The following is a 17,190-nucleotide window of genomic DNA, read 5'->3' as shown; positions in this document are numbered from 1 at the left end:
AAGCTCACGTGCGTCTCGAGCCATCTGGACCCTGTTCACTGCCAAGTTACGTAAGTCTGGAAAAAAAAGAAAAGAAAGAAAGAAATATGGGCTCTGCACTATAACAACAACATCTGATATGACAATTCACTGTAAACTCCGCTAAACACAGAATGGAAAGAAGTCAAAAACATAAAACTGATCATACCCTTACGAAAAATAACCATGGTTTTATTATAGTAAAACTGTAGTAACCCATGGTTTTTTGGCATGTTGACTACCATTTGTATAACCACAGATTTACTACAAATAGCATGGTTAAACTATGGTTAATTTAGCAAAACCATGGTTAATTTGTGATTACCATGGTTAACTATAGTAACCATGGTTTTTTGGTTTTATTTGTAGTAAAACCATGGTTAATTTTCATAAGGGATATACACAATTGAATCTGTAGCCTACGTTATGTCTAACATAGAAAGGTAAAACATTAAAGTCCCCCTATTATAGGAAATAAAAGGTTCATATTTTGGTATTGGGGGTCCTCAACAACAAGTTAACATGCATGCAGGGTCAAAAACACTTTCATCGAGTTATAATATGAATTTATTTTTTACCTTACTTGCTCAACGACTCCCAAACGAGTCGCTCAACGATTCACTTTTCCAAACAGCTCCTTTGAATGATGCTAATCTGCGGTGATTGGTCCGATTGGTCTCATTTTCATTTCATAATAAAAATTCTGATAAAGCAGCATTTGTGTACACAGTGCTGCTTTATGTACTGCGTTCCACGGAAACCGATATTTTACTGCTACAAAAGCGGCACCTAGTGGCAAAAAAGTAATTCGCATTTTCATTCAGACCAACACGAGAAGACCGAAAAGTGGGCGGGCAATATGCTAATGTTCCATGCCGACATTGGCTTAAGACTCGTTTCAGTGATTCAGAGTCAACACTCTTTTGAGAGACAGTAACTTTATACTCGGTGTACTTTCATATTGAAAACTTTGCAGAATGTTTTAATTCACTTAGAGCTGTTACACATTGCATGAAAGGTCATTTTCAAAAAATCCCTACTGGGGCACTTTAAGAAAGCAGCAAGTGCCGTTTTTAAAGAGCGTTCAGACCATTTACATGAAAAGTAGCCTACAAGTAGTGAGGAGAAAAAAAAAAAACTTACATTTAAGGATTTTGCACATTAGTTTAATTCTCTCACACATGGAAATACTTATTTTATTCCGTTATATATATACATAACATTTGCATTCAAGAATACGGAGTAACTGGACTTATTTTTAATGTTAAAATGTTGTCCATTTTCTGGTGTTTGGATTGATACGCTTTCATACGGGTAAATTAAACCTCTAAACATCACATTTTGCCAAGTAATATTGCAGGACAGGGCGAGAGATACAATAACCTGACTCTACCCTGTTTTTAAGAGCCTCCATCTGTTCTTTAATAAATAAGATTCAAATTACATTTCACAATGGAGATGGAGACACACTTAAGTCTTGCTAATTTTAGGACCTGCAAAATGGAAAACTCTTTTAGTAGCTGGTGTGAAACAGATCAGTGATGGTCAACTAGTATCTTATACACATTTCAATAATACTACAAAATGGCACAATATATCGAGCATAAACACTTAAAGAGCACCCAGATAAATACGGCAATGTTTGGACTTACTGTCCAATGGCTTAAACGGAGTAAAAGAGGTTATCAAAACCGTGATGAGGAACTAATTAAATATAACACTTATAAAAATAACACTTTTTAACCTGTCTATTTAGTTGACTTTTTTTGTGACCTTACACAGTACTTGGATGATTTTTTCTGGTACTAACAAATGAATGAACAGAATTAACTATATTATTGTGTAAATGTCTCAAAATGTCCCACAACCAGAATGATGTTTAATGCAGGCATGTCTGTTTTTTTTTTTCCTGATTAAAATGTAAGAACAACTGTAGGAAATGTTAGTCATTATGATAACTTTTTAACATTTCCATATATTTCAGGTTTTCCGTGATTGTGGGAACCCTATAAATGAAATACAAAACGGGGGAGAAAAAAATGAAAATAAGGATTGTTTTTATTAAGCATGCAGTCTATGAAGCATTACATATACTTATCAAATATTTACCAATTGGTTAGCATCACAACACAATATTTAAATGTAAATCAAAAATGTAAAGTTCATGAGGTCTAGTAATGCATGTGGGTCGAAGATGGTGTTTCTCATTAAAAAAAAAGAAAAAAAAAGAAGTTCATATACATACAAAACATATTTAATGATGTAAAAAGTAAAATCAAGGTGTAAATAAGTCTGACCCTGTGCAAAAACCATCAATTATGCATGTTTGTGCAAATATTTCCAATCCGGCTGAAACAGATTTTAATTAGATGGGACAGAATAACTCCTACAATTACTCAAACAATCAAAACACTTTACAGAGACACAAATGAAAAAACTCTCGCATGTAATAAATAGAAAGCTTCTTCTCTATATTCAATCTTTCTGTTCAGTTCCATACTTTCCTTGTCCTCAAAATACAATATGCTTGTAGTGAATTCCCTTTTTGAATGTGACCTCACTGTAAAACCCACCCTGAACCCACCTCAGGCCGTTCAGAAAATAAATCTATTTCAGAGACATCAGTCAGCCCCCGTGCTGCCTTCCAAAACACTGTGGAATAAGCAAAAATTATGAAATATGGAAAAATGAAAACAAATGTTCCCACTCTAAATCTAGCTTATGCATATCCTGTACTTCAAACTCTCTGTCCTTCAGTTAAGGTAACAGTAAACATATTATTGGCTTTTATTAATATAATTTTATTTCTCTAAGTGTTTTCTCGGTCCTTGGTGCAAAAGTCTGGTCTGCAACATCTGGAAGTTCAGCTTCATATTGCTTCCTCATGACTCACGCCCTGTCATTAGCATGGTTTGTATGCACACATGCACTCTTCTACAGTCTAAGATTAGCACTGGTGGGCGTTGAGCGTTGGGGGAGAGACAGAAGACACTCTCACTCCGTGTAGTGCATGATGGACTCCACATAGTTTCCAGGGAAGAGTCCTGCAGTGGCACTCATCACACCTTCATACCAGCCATCATCATTCTTTTTAATGACATAGATGATGGCCCCCTCCTGGAAAGACAATTCATCTTCCTTGTCTCGCGTGTAGTCATAGATTGCCACCACTGAAAGCAGGAAAAACAAGACGACAGCCAAGTTACTAATGACTAGGCCTGTGTGGAAATTTGAGCACCAATCATTCTCAGTTGCTTACATTCTGGTGCTAATTTGATGATTCTATCAGCTTTGAACGAAGCACTATTTGGACCGTATTTGTTTCACATCTGTAACATCTGTAACAATAAATCTGTATTGCACCTCGGTCATAAAAATGAGCAGGATCAAGTTGATGCAAACTTTAATTTACACAAGGTGAACATTCGAACCAACTACTTGTTGGACTAGTAAAATGATTAAGTTGTGCAATCACTGATTTATATAAATGTACATAATAAATGTATTGGATACCATAAAAATGGTCCATTTAAAAATATTTGTATATTTGTATTTTTATTTCTCCCACTGACTTTAGTGGAGCACAGTCATTCTTTTAAACGGTTTCCAAAATTATATAAATATATTTTTTTAATGTGTGCAGGGAAGTGCAGCAGTTATCACATGGTATTGGCAATGGTCAAATAGGATATACAAGCCAAGTTTTGGATTGACGCCTTCTTGAAAACTCAGAGACGTTCTGGATTGGGACAGCAGAAAAATCACAGACTAGCTCCTGTAACTGTAGAAAACACCTTATGTCCCCAAGAAAAACAATTACTGTCTGAAAAGTGCTTGTAATTCTAGTAGTGTCAGTGTAATTTAACATCCACCTCAAGCTGCAAAAACAGGCCATTCACAAACCATCGTGGTACCAACCTCACAATGAGCGCTGATGTACATCAGTGTGAACTATGTTGGTATGCCATGACTAGCCAACCTCAATAACAATCTGTACAATTTAACAATCTAACAGGCGTCTTCAAAATGTTCAATGTACCTTTCTCCAGGTAAGTTTGCGGAGCCCAGGGTGGGTCTTCTTCAGCGTAAGGGTCACTGTACTCCACCACAGAAGACGACTCTTCCTCATAGTCTTCTGGAGGTGGAACCGGGTTCTGGATCTCCTCAAACACCGGCTCTTCTGAAGGGGGAGGTGGAGGAAGTGCAGGAGGTTCATCTGAAACTGAGAGCAGAGAAATGAACAGGAGGCACATAGACCAGGACTCCTTTAGACGGGAAGGCCATGCAAGCTCATGGATCCATGCAGAAAGCACAGGGTAAATTATGATATGGATGTTTGAATGGTTTACTGTGAGAAAGAAACAGTGATGGATTTTTCACTCCTAATATTTTCAGATAGACAGACTCATACACACATAGGAATGCACCTGTATAAGAAAATGACAATGCAATCAGTCTGCCTTTAACAAAACTTGACTGTTTCGCAAACTGAAGAGTATGTTAGGGGTGTAACAATACACTCACGTCAAGTTCATGTCATGTATACAATACTGATCTCTGTGATTCAATACCAAAATGGTTTAAAAAGTATGTTTTCAGAAATTATTACTTTCAAAACATGGAAAACAAGAAGTACTGTTAAGTAAAATACTAAATTTGGTATTATATCAGCAGTGGATTATTATATTGGGCTTGGTCCTTTTCCCCATGCACTGATTAAATATATTTAAGTTTAATTTTTTTTTTTTTTTTTTAAATAATGTATTTTATTTTTAATTTATTAATAATAATAATACATGGAAGCTCATATATGTTAAATATATTGTTATACCCCTACTGCATATGTAAGATTCTTTTTAAAAAGGAGGGCTGCCAATTTAACATACATTCAGAGTGGACTTTTCAGAAAACCATGTTTAACCATACAACATAATCTTAAAAACGGTGCTATATGCAGAAGATGCTAAAAAAAACAATGAGGTGCATCACATGGCCTGTGGACACAAACATTTAAAAATCTCTCTGACAGAAAAGCAGTGTCTGTGTCAATCATAAAGTATTAATCTTTCAGTGAAATTTGTCTATGCAACCGTCTAAAATCTGCAGACTTGCTTTGACTTCTGACATTAAGCGTCAACTCATTCAGACCACAAATTGACTAAAAATCTATGGAAATGTTGTGTAATTCAATCCTTAAAGTGCCCCTATTATGCGATTTTAAATGTTTATATATATTTTTTTTTTCCCACATGTATGCAAGGTGAAAAAAACACTTTCATTTTCATATAATATGCATTTAATTGTACTTTATTTCTCAACGACTCTCAGATGATTCGTTAAAAAATTCATGTTTCCACACCCATCCTTTGCATAATGTTACTCTGCTTTGATTGGTCCGATGACCCAGTCTGTTGTGATTGGTCTACTGCGTACAGCACGTCAAAAAAGGAACGCTTATCACCAGCGCTGGGATGTGGCTTATCAATCATACATCCTATTAAAATAATACTAGTGCTCCACTCTGTCCTAAAAGTCACAGAGGGAAAAAGATTGCTTCGCATTTGGTAGTGAAGACCCAAACAATAATGGTATGTTCGCTAGCCGAAAACAGAGAAACAGTACTGATAATAGTACTGATTTCGCTGGTCTGGATGTCCACGCAGAGCGTAGGTGGGCATTATGCAAATATAAGAATTTGAAACAAAATTACGACTAATTTCAGCAATTCAGATTCAAATCTTGCTTTTGAGAGACATTAACTTTTTAATGCACTTTCAGCTTTACAACTTCTCAGACTGTTAATATTCACATACAGCAGGCATTACACACTTCATGAAACGTAATTTTCAAAAATCCATAATGGGGCACTTTAAGTCTGCCTTAAAATAGTCACTGATACAACTATCCATTTGCCACAATGTTATCATGTGATTATATTCACTTGGAGGCTTTTTTTTCCACGAAATATTGATATATAATTTTAATATATATATATATATATATATATATATATATATATATATATATATATATATATATATATATATATATTAGTGCTGTCAAAATTAGCGCGTTAACGCATTCGATTAATTTGAAATATTTAACGCGTTAAAAAAAAATAACGCAATTAACGCGGTTGCAGTTTTTTTTTATTTCCAGTTGTGGCCTATGTGTGTTCAACGTGCAAAGAAATATGGATAAGACCAAGGAAGGACTTTTAGACGGAAAGTTTCAGTATAAAACTCTGCCGGATTACTCTTCAGTCTGCCACAAGAAACAGCAACATTAAAATCATGAACTCAAATGTCATTGTTTAAAAAAAAAAAAAAAAAGACAATGACTGTAACAGTGCGTAAATCAGACCTTTCTGTAACGCTAACGTTAATAAGCTTAAACGAAATAACGAAATAATTGTGTAGCGGAGTATTTTTTGTACACAGTGCCGCGAACTGTCAATCACTCCTGTACGCGTGCATCACTGTCCTCCTCAGCTGCAGCAACTTGCGCTCTCTCTCTTCATCAAGCTTTAAAACAAAAAGGGGACAAAAAGATCATATTGTCTTTGTGCATAGGCTATAGATTAATTAGATAAATGAATATCTAAATTTGTGCCTTGCCGTCTATGGTATTTTTTTAGAACTTAGAAAAAAGATGCTGCAGCCAATGAGCAGCCAGCGGGGGCTGCAGGACAACTCAACCTCCGCAGACAGTTTTTAATGTTTATCAGACAATAAATACTCAAGATTTTGCTTTAGTATAACTCACAACGAGTTTCACACACCTTCTCCGGCCACGTTGAGTTGTTGACACTTAACAGTGGGAAAAGCGACACACGCGCTATTCACTTGTGTAACTTAAGGGTGAATGGGTAATGTAGTTTCTGCTCTGGGTGGGATGAATTAGGAAGCTCGCATTGTGAAGGGCGCTCTGAAAATCGGCAGTGCAGGTAAAAGATTAAAACCTCTATTAAAACAGATGTCCAAATGAGCGTACCGGTACGCTACAAGCACGTTCTGGGCGCACGGAGAGGTGGCGGTACGCTCAAGAGCTATATTTGGAAGTGGCGGTACTGAGTAACGGTGCGTACCGGCCCACTTAAAGCACTGGCAATGACTATACTTTGGAATTTTTTTGCAGTCCACTTAGAATTCAACATGGAAATCATTTTTGTTTTTTATTGGCATTGATTGTTTTGAAATTCAAATGGTACTTACATGCCTGTGTTTTTATTTCTGTAATAAATATGGCTTTCAAGCCAACAGTTAATTTGGAGAATATTGATGGTATATTGCAGGTATGTTGTTTACATGAGAAAATCTGTGTTACAAGTTAAACAAAAATTCCAATAAACAATCATATTTTGAATTTAAATAGTTTCTTTGTCTTGAGTTTACATTAATTATTTACATTTTACATTTACATATCCAAAAAGTTTCAGTCTTTTAATTGCGATTAATCGCGATTAATTTTAAAAAATTGTGCGATTAATTAGTTAATTTTTTTTAATCGATTGACAGCACTAATATATATATATATATATATATATATATATATATATATATATATATATATATATAAAATAGTAGATTTTAATCAACTGAAATACCTGAAACCAGTAAATATTTTCATGCTTTCAACAAAATTTTTTGTGATGACAAGCCACATTGAGTGTGTGTGTATGAGTGTGTCTTTAAAGGAGGGTCTCATCAGAGGAGCTCAAAGCCACTTACTGGTTTCCTGTACACGAGCCACAAAACCCGTCAGTGGAAGCTGGGGTGTGATCTGCAGTACGGAGGGGGGAGGGGGGGCCACTGAGGCTAGTCCACAAGACCACAAAAGCACAGTGACAGCGGAAGGGGGGAGTGTGTGAGCAATGAACCAAGATGAACAAAGTGAATGTGAAAGGGAAAAACAGAAGAGAGTAAGCAGTTAGTTTAGTGTGTAAACACTGTCTGACAAACAGAAAGTGGTCACCTCAGAGCAGAAAAGATGAAGGGTGAATCTACACCAGCTAGAGAGTTCAGACCAACTCATTTTTACATCAAAGCACCTATCTATGATAAATCTAGATTATCATTATGAATTTGATGAGAGAAATAAAGATGAATGCGGTAATCAAAGATGTGATCGTGTCATATACAACAAGAAAGTAAAATGCAGGTACTGGGATCCATTATGTACTACATCTCAGAGAAATAATTAAACTTCGACTTTGGTGAATTACTAGAACATTAAAGGTTTCAAGTCTGAATAGTGAGAGCAGTACCTTGGTTCTGATCGTAATAGGGCCCTCCATTCAGCTGGCTGGGGGGCATGGAAGTCTGACCCGTGATTGAGGCCGGCCGGCGATATGGCAGCGAACCTCCCACTGTGGGTGTGATCTGTCTGGGGACGGGCCTGTTCATGCTGTAGAACTGAGGGCCACCTGGATGAACAACACAGCCATGAGAGACTGACTGCAGACTTGTTAAATTTTTTTGACACTAAGGTGGCATGTTTTCAGAAATGAATGTGATACTATTTAAGCACACACATTTTAATGACCAAATGGATCAATGATCCAAAAGCAAGTGTGAATGTCATGAAAATTACATTTAAACGGATCTGGAATAAGTTGGTTTTCACACTAGAACATCTTGGTGTGGACCAAAGTACATTTGGCATCAGACTTGGATTTATTTGTTTGAACTGAAAGCAGTTTTCTGCTTGACTAAGAGTACAGTTTATCAAGGATTGTCTGCAATCTCTATAAACAATCTGGCCTAAATTTGAATGTGGAATCTTATTGATGATTACAACTTGCATATCATTTTTAATAGTGCGCTACAGGAATTATGTATTTTTGTAGGCCAAAACCTGGAAATTAGTTGGCGTATAAGTATTTCAGGTTCCTTTGTCCTTAAGTCAATGTGTTTTTTTTTTTTTCTGTAGTCAACATCAGCTCAAGATATTTTCATGTTTTACTCTTCGACATTAAATGCATCAGTAAAACCCTCTTGTAATTAAATCTTTTTGTCTTGGAAGTCTTGGAAAAAGGTGTTTAACGTCATTACAGTTAACAGGTAAACTATAAATCTACTCAACTGGTTCACAGTATCATTGTATTTACAACTGTGCTCTTGCAAACTCTTCTACCGCAAACTTTCATGGAATACGTTTTTAAATAAAGACTGAAAGAATTGTCAGAAGCATCATGGTGGTGGCGTTAAAGTCATGCATTCGTAGTATACTTCATTTGTACTTCTGCCAATTGTATTTAGGCTTCAAAATGTATAAAATCTGTTATCTTGTGAAGATTATCTTGATAAATAAAATGTGTAAGAATCAGATATTTTTGTTATACACAGAGCTTGTTTTCTGCAATAATCCAAAAGCCAATGAAAAAAATCTGGTGCCATTTTTATTGATGAAACAAAACGAACAAGTTTAAGTAGAAACAAACAACTAATCCATGTGTGAAAACAGCCTGAGAGACTCATGAGAAAGCAAAATGAGTAGAACACAAAGAACAAAACTTCACCACAGAACAGCGAGATGTGTCAGCAGGTGGTGAATGAAACAGGGACAGAAGGTGTGACTGATGCGCTGGAGATGGGCCGGACAGTGGCGGACTCACCTGTCCCAGAGTTGGTGTTGGATGTAGCACTAGCTTCAGCTGAACCGAGGGGTGGCTGAGGGGGAGGAGAGCCTTTATCTGGGGTCAGAAAGCTCACAGTGGAGTCGGGGTGAGATGGAAGAGGTTCAGGGATTGAGGTGGGGTTGGCTAAGGGTTGTGTGGGGGTTAAATTAGAGGAAGTGACAGAAGGCTGAGTGGAGTTAGTTGGAGCCGAGGGTGTGCTGATAGTAGCAGCTTGAGGTTGAAAAAAGGAAAGATGGAGGAAACCAAATGAGAAATGCTTTTTGCATTTCGCTTAAAGGGAGCTAATGTGGGGCATGCGAGGAAAAAGTATTTAGTCTCAGAGAACTCTCTACATGATCAAAATAATAGTATATAGTAGTATATCAGTGATATCCAATTCTGTTCCTGGAGGGCCACCTTTCATTGTTTAGCTCTAGCCCTAATTAAACACACCTGAACCAGTCAATCGAGGTCTTCAGGATCACTAGAATCTTCTAGGCATAAGTGGCCACTTTTCCACTGTCAGGCCAGTGCGAGCCAGGGCTTAAAACGAGCCGCGTGGGGCTAATAACTTCGGGCCAGTAGCACCGAGGCCAAAATAGCGCTGCATTTCCACTGTCGAGCCAGAAGCTCCACTGCGCTTCACTAAAACCCACCCTTAACACGCCTCTCAGGAAAAACGTCATGCAACCCCATTATTTCACCAACAAAGAGACGATATCAGAAAACTAATAATAAATAAATCACTGGAACATGCGTGAACACTATAACAGCAGCCTTTGGCTTGCATGCTTTGTTAAATATTTAAATTCAAAAGCATCGATGTTTTACTATAAGTGGGAGAAACCCTGCCTTTGTTCATAACCACTCCTCTAGACCACTTTGGCCCAAGGTTTATGTCGGGCCAAAAAAACCCAGCCGTTGGCCTTGAGGAAGCCCAGGCGAGGCACAATCAAGCCCCGGAAGGGACAGTGCAAACGCGACTGGCTCTGGCACGCATCTAGTGTTGGAGCTAAGCTCTGAAGGACAGTGGCCTTTAAGAAGGACTGGACACCCCGGATGTATATGCAAATCTCATACAAAAAATTATTTTTTTTAATCATTTGACAGCAAAAACTGTGGCTGCTGAGTTTCACCCATTCTGAGTACATCCAAAATGTAATCATTTCCTTGACTTCTTGTCATCAAAGTACATAGTTCGAATCCCAGGTAATACATGGGAAATGTGTACTTCCAATGTTGTAAGTCCCTTTGTATAAAAGTACCTACCAAATGCACTTTACCAACCAGTGTTGAATAAAAATGTTTCTGAAGTTATACGACAGTTTTGTGATGAATAGACCAATATTTCAAGTAGCTACTCACTGAAAATTTTTCTAGAAACTACTACACTGTGATGCATGTGAAACAGTAGTAGTTGACACCATAGAAGGACAACTGCATACAATTTTCATTAGTTCTAACAGTTTTTCTCTGGAAATATAACAACTCTTTTAGCTTTTCACAAAAACAGAAAAATACATACAAATTTGGAGAAACATGAAATTACCAAATTAGCTCTTTTGAATAAACTTTCCTATTAATGTTAAAGCATTTGAATCCAGATATGAAGCCTGCTATTATTAACAGTTAATACCACACTTCTTAAACAAGCTCTTATTATAAATGATCAAAAAACAGATGATTGCAAGCAGTATATACGTTAAGTGTGCTTTCTGTGATAAAGATGTCACCTGGGAAGGCGCTGGGTGGAGAGGGTGTGGGCACAGCGATGGGAACACCCACACTGCCGCTGCCGCTGTTTTCACGACTGCTGCTGTGACTGCTGGGATGACTGCTGCCACTGCTCCCACTGCTGAAAACACACGCTACAGATTACACACCTCAGGTACATATGCCTCAGGTTATACACACTGACATCCAAAGACTCACACACAGAGATAACAAAACAGATGAATCACACTCTCTCCAATACAAGTGCTCTCAAATACCATCATGTTACTGTCATACAAACTCCGACACATACACAGATACAAAGATGAGCAGCTCACACATGACAAGAAGACACAGCAGCATTGTGGGAAGAAAGTACACTCAGTATGCATTCACACGGAATACGCAAATGTAGAGTACATGCATGGGATTATGTGCTTGAGATGAAGAGAAAAGAGCAAGAAGAAATGCACAAAATCAATCGGTATTGAGATGAAGGTCTTTGAGTAAGATACTTTGAGATGAAAAGACAAACGGAGAGCAATGCCAGGCGAAAATAAAGCTGAAGCAACTGAAGTAAAGCAACTCTTTTTAATGAGAGGTAAAAAAGTTAGAAATATTTTCATAATTAAGACATTTGAGAATTAATGTTCAAAACTGTCATATCAGACAGCATAACCAACCATCTTTTCACGAGTCCATCGTTCTAATTAAATCATAAATTCCTGTAGGCAAAATATATTTTTTTCGATTCATTTTTGGGATGAGTCAAGACCAAGGCTTTTCTTTGCAGTTTTTGTGATTTAGCCCCAATTATGAGGGGAAATGAGACTCAAAACCTCCATCCTTGAAGGGCTACAACTCCAAAGTGCCAAGGTTCAGCAATTTCAACTTTCTGTAGCCTCCAAATGCACGATTAAAGCTGAACTCCATTTATAAAGGCTGTGATGATATTAACGTGTTCTCAAATAAGAATTTGAATATATTCAGATCATCAGCTCTTCTGAACGTCAGGAGGGCACAATCATTGTTATTTTCGTCCAAGATGTTCAATAACATGTCCAACTGGCAGACAGATGGGAGAGGGTTGGGGGAAACAGCACCAAATGCTCTTTTTCAGATTCTGCACTGAGTGACAAGAGGTGGCCGTAAAGAGAATGTGGGAGGACTTCAGCATCCATTCCCAGCTCAGGGTGAAAACATTAGAAATGGTGAGAAGTGTTTTCTAAGAAAAGGTTTTAAGTGCATTGAAGAGTGTTCCTGCTCAACAAGTAAAAACATGGGATGCTAAAACCAACAAGGTCAGGGTTCGATTCCCAGGAAACACGCATTATAAAATCGCTTTAGATAAGTGTCAGCCAATGCGTAAATGAAGATGTTACAAGCATCCCTGCAAATGGCACAGAGATCAAAGGAGAACAACTGAGAGCCGTTACATAATTACAGACACAGCAGGTCTGCGCTTCAAAGGAAAGACTGAGAGAACTATCTGCAAGAGTCTTGTGCTTGTTCTGCATTGGAGCTGAATTGCTTTTTAAAATCCTCAGGACAAATAAAACAAGAAAGGAAAGTTTGAGATGGGAAACATTTCACAGAAAGAGATGCTCTGCAGTCATGTGAGAGCATCTTCAGGCGTCTTTATCCTCCATGACGTTTGTGAGCACGCGAACGTCACTCGGTTGCCAAGGTTTCAGATTATGCAATTGTGCAGATAATCAACGATGCTTGTTTTAGAAGTGCTGGGGAAAAGCGATGTCTGTGTGAAAGAGCTTTACAGCAAAACGTGTTAATCAATGTCAGCTAGTAATAAATCCATGTACATAAACTCACTAAAGTCCCTAACTGTAGCGTGAGAGAGGCATGCTCTGACAGAAAGGAGAGGATGTGGGTAATGGTACCTGTAAGTGCGGTTCCTCTGATTAACAGATGCTGTGCGCACAGGACTTTGCTGCAGAACGGGAGCCATATTGCGTGTGGGGCTTGGGACATAGTCGTTAGGTACCACCGGAGGCCGGACTGGCTCAAGCGTTCTGTAGGGGGAGTGCCTCCTGTTGGGAGGGACAGCAGTTTAACAACCTTGGGGAAACTTGATATTCTACAAATAAACAATCAGGAGTTCAGCATTCCAAAACAAAACAGATATAATTCCTCAACAGAATGATCTCAGTTTTCTTTGAAAGGATGCAATTCCATACATACTTTAAACAACACAAATAACAAAAAAAATAAAAGCACTTTGGATTTGAGGTCAGGAAAGTGCAGGTGATAAAATGTGACACGCAGTTTGAATGCTAAATGGAGGATAACAGACAACCAGACCGGGATAAAGAATTCAGCCCCCACCCCCACCCACAATCCAAGTCTTGAATTATAATGTACTATTTGTTGGAAACACTTCTATCTTATGAAGGACAATATCACCACCTGTAAATATTCTCATCATTAAACATACATCATTCATCATACAGGATTTAAACTGATCTTGAACTGTACACCTGTACACATCCTCTATCATACAGGGTTTACGCCAGACATTTGCAACCATGCTTTCCTGGACTACAGCAACAATATCAAGACATCTCCCTGGATAGTGTAACTCACTGGCATGCATGTACAAGCACATACTGGCTCACCTCTACCAATCCAGATCTATGAATAAGATTTTTAATAATTTAAACACATACACACACCTGTCTCTCAGGTAGGGTACCGAAACCTGGTGCCAATATGGGACCTATGGAACCGGTATGCACCGAACCGAATAAGAACGCAGATTTCGATGCCTCATTTTGGTGCCGCTTAAATGTCTGATTGATCGATTGAGATATTTGTCCTGGTTCTCCGAAATGTACACAAGAAACGCGGGCATCGCTAGACTTTTTTTAGTGGGGCTATAGCATTTAGCTCCATAACTGTACACAGATTTTCGATCGCCTCGGAGTCAGTACCCTTAAATTTCATATGAAAATGGCAGCAGACCTGTCTCTTCCCAGTCTTTCAGCGCGCTCTTCAATCCGCAGACCGTGGCGTAGCAGCACTAGCCGAGCTCAAACACAGACACGAGGTGTGTGTTTATAGATAGATTGTTAGAATATCTGTATCTGTGCAGTTCTTTGTCATAATTACAGTTTACAAAAGGTCACAAGGGAGCAGTCAGTTTCTCATCTACTGTAAAGTTTTCGCTTGTCACCGCTCATCACACCACAGCTGTTTCCTCCAGTGACAATTGAGTCCTTAACACATATGAACAAATACTTTAATTACACTGATTTGAATATACTTAATCTAATTATACGTACTTTATACATACACTACTTTGCAAAAGTCTTAGTCTCAGGCAGTCTGTTGTCAGCAATCATTCAACAAACTCACTAGATTATTATTAAAATGAATGTTTGGAAATGTAAACTGATATTTCTTACTGACTACAGCAAAAGATAAATAACTGGCTTAAAACTTTTTTTGGGGTGAAAATACTAATGTGCCTGAGACTGTACTTTACAAACGACATTGTTGCTACTTTATAAAGAATGAGCATACAGTCATTCACTGTATCAACTGATTAAAGAGTGAGACACACCACTCATTTTAACTAAATATCAGAGTGATTGACAGAGATACAGTAGAAACGTTATTTGTGGTTTTGAAGTAAATAATGACCCAGATCGTGAAATACTTTTATTAGCCTTAGAGTAAGAGAAGCTTGGGAAATGAGAATACCCAAGGAGCGTGTGAAAGCTATGGATTTATTTTTAATGTTCTTTAAATGTTATCCTTTTCAGGCTTTTTTTATTTATGCATTTAGCAGACGCTTTTATCCAAAGCGACTTACAGTGCATTCAGGCTATCAATTTTTACTTATTTATTTATTTTTATAGAAGTATCGGTTCAGGCACAATTTAGGCACCGGTAGTGTTTTAAAAGTATCAGAATGGCACCGGTATCGGATAAAACCCAATCTATACCAAACCCTACTCTTAGGAGCTCTCTGTCTTTCTGTCTCTCTACTCCTTTCCCACTATTTTAAGGTGACTGGATTTCTGAAATGAAACCGGTAACATTTCCCAGTTTAGTGGTCAAAATATAACTGAAATCTCACTTGTGATTATCTAGAGTATGAATTAAAAAAACAGGGACAATATATTTTTGTATGTTTTTGTTGTGAGGTCCATATATTAACAATCTTATTTTCTACCAAATAAAACCCCCATTTATCATCATCATCATCATTATTATTTTTAATGTTTTAAAATGTTATGTAAAATGTTAAAAATAATGTTTAAGGTTTTTTTAGGGGGAAGAAATTGAAAGAACTGCATTGTTTTTACATTTGTTAGAGTTATCTCTATTTGTCACATTTATATTATTTACATCAAGCTTTTGAATGGTATAATATTGTATATTGTTATTGAAACTTCATAATGTTTCACTTGATTATACATTTAGTCGGGAATTATAGTTTGGAAAAAGTATTTGGAAAAAGTCTAACTAATAAAATGTTTACACGTTATGTGAAAACTAGAACAAATAAATAAAAAGAGACTTACTCACGTTTATGATCTCTGCTGAATAAAGTGCTTCATTCTTTTTTTCTGAGGAAAACCATTTCTCAAATTCTCAACCATATCACATCTTTTTGGGGTGAATTATGTCTTATTCCTCTCATCGTGAAGCAAACAGTAAAATAAAATAAAAACTTGAAGAACAGTCTCACTGCTTTTTCTTCTGTGTGGGTGTATTCAAGCCGCGCGCTTCAGTTTGAATCTGAAAAGCGCGTTCAGCACGGTAACATTAGATATAATGAAGGGAGACGTGAAAAACAGACATCACGTTGTTTTCATATGGATTAATTTATCTCAGAATATTTGTTTTTGGCAGCAATCTTGTTTAGTTTAAAAGTAGACATTTCAGGCTTTCTATAGATATCTCTCTCATGTCTCTTTGTTGAGTATCCACAGAGTTACAGTTCATTTTAATGATGTGTTTGTAAATGAAGATCAGCGTACACAAAGGCTGCAGACAGCGCACCTTGTTTGTTATCTTTATTTTATATGTGCACAAAGGTTTTTTGTTATGTCTGTATCCAAAAAAAGTAGACCCTTTACAGATTTGATTGATGTATTGCTCTTATCTGTACGATTAAAACTGAGAGTGTAATTTAAGTTATTTTCGGGGTTATCAGGAGAAAATGACTCAAAACGCATATGCGTTAATCGACTTCAAAGGGTTAATAATTACAATGGTGTCTGAGGATCAATCTTACCCTAGTGTTTTTTGTTTATTTATTTTTAATACAATGGATGTTGTAAACTAGTATTTGTATTCAACAAATTAACAAGTATTTCTTTCTTTAACCGCAGGGCGCGGAGAGGTACAGTATGCTCGCGCAGCTTCTGTGAGCACAGGAAAGGCTCTTAATTGTGTGCCATTACACCAACGGCTGTTCGCTTCCTGCTATCTTTACCTCAGACGTGTAGCTCTGCACTTCCAGTGCTGAACGGCTGCCCGTGTCCTTCGCACAGATTTTGAAATGCTTCCAAACAAATGACATGATAGCGAATGATTACAATGTAGTATTTTAAAAAAGACAGAAAACCAGCCGATTGCCGATCGTGTATTTTAAGCAAAAACCGTCCGGTTCTGATTCATGGCCGGTCAATCGGTGCATCCCTATTTAACCCCTTACTAGTAACCCCCCTTTTTTGGCATGGAGACCGAAATTACATTCCCAAAATAAAAAGGTTTCTGCTCATGATTCTTTCTGACTAGATACATAATCAACCTTTGTTCACAAAGCTGACACTTTAAAGTTTACTGTTCAGGAATCAGAATCACTCAGA

General features: G+C 37.4%; 1 protein-coding gene across 15 annotated transcripts in view; it reads right to left on the bottom strand.

The window, feature by feature from the left end:
- Nucleotides 1-2,058: 2,058 nt before the first annotated feature.
- The window catches only part of LOC113053609 (abl interactor 2-like), a 50,563-nt gene continuing 35,431 nt past the window's right edge, over nucleotides 2,059-17,190 (bottom strand). For 2 of the 15 annotated variants that reach the window (XM_026218759.1, XM_026218761.1), the window contains 7 exons: nucleotides 13,249-13,398; nucleotides 11,371-11,489; nucleotides 9,635-9,868; nucleotides 8,285-8,443; nucleotides 7,749-7,835; nucleotides 4,058-4,240; nucleotides 2,059-3,188 (listed from right to left, as the gene is read on the bottom strand). In XM_026218759.1, the coding sequence (XP_026074544.1) occupies nucleotides 3,013-3,188; nucleotides 4,058-4,240; nucleotides 7,749-7,835; nucleotides 8,285-8,443; nucleotides 9,635-9,868; nucleotides 11,371-11,489; nucleotides 13,249-13,398 (1,108 nt within the window). In that variant the 3' untranslated portion in view covers nucleotides 2,059-3,012. Of the gene's footprint in view, nucleotides 3,189-4,057; nucleotides 4,241-7,748; nucleotides 7,836-8,284; nucleotides 8,444-9,634; nucleotides 9,869-11,370; nucleotides 11,493-13,248; nucleotides 13,399-17,190 lie in introns of all 15 variants that reach the window. The other 13 variants (XM_026218758.1, XM_026218760.1, XM_026218765.1 and 10 more) reach the window with 9 other exon arrangements.

This window comes from Carassius auratus, chromosome 34 (assembly GCF_003368295.1).
Source record: "Carassius auratus strain Wakin chromosome 34, ASM336829v1, whole genome shotgun sequence".
NCBI lineage: Eukaryota > Metazoa > Chordata > Actinopteri > Cypriniformes > Cyprinidae > Carassius > Carassius auratus.
This window is presented reverse-complemented; position numbering and strand designations above follow the sequence as displayed.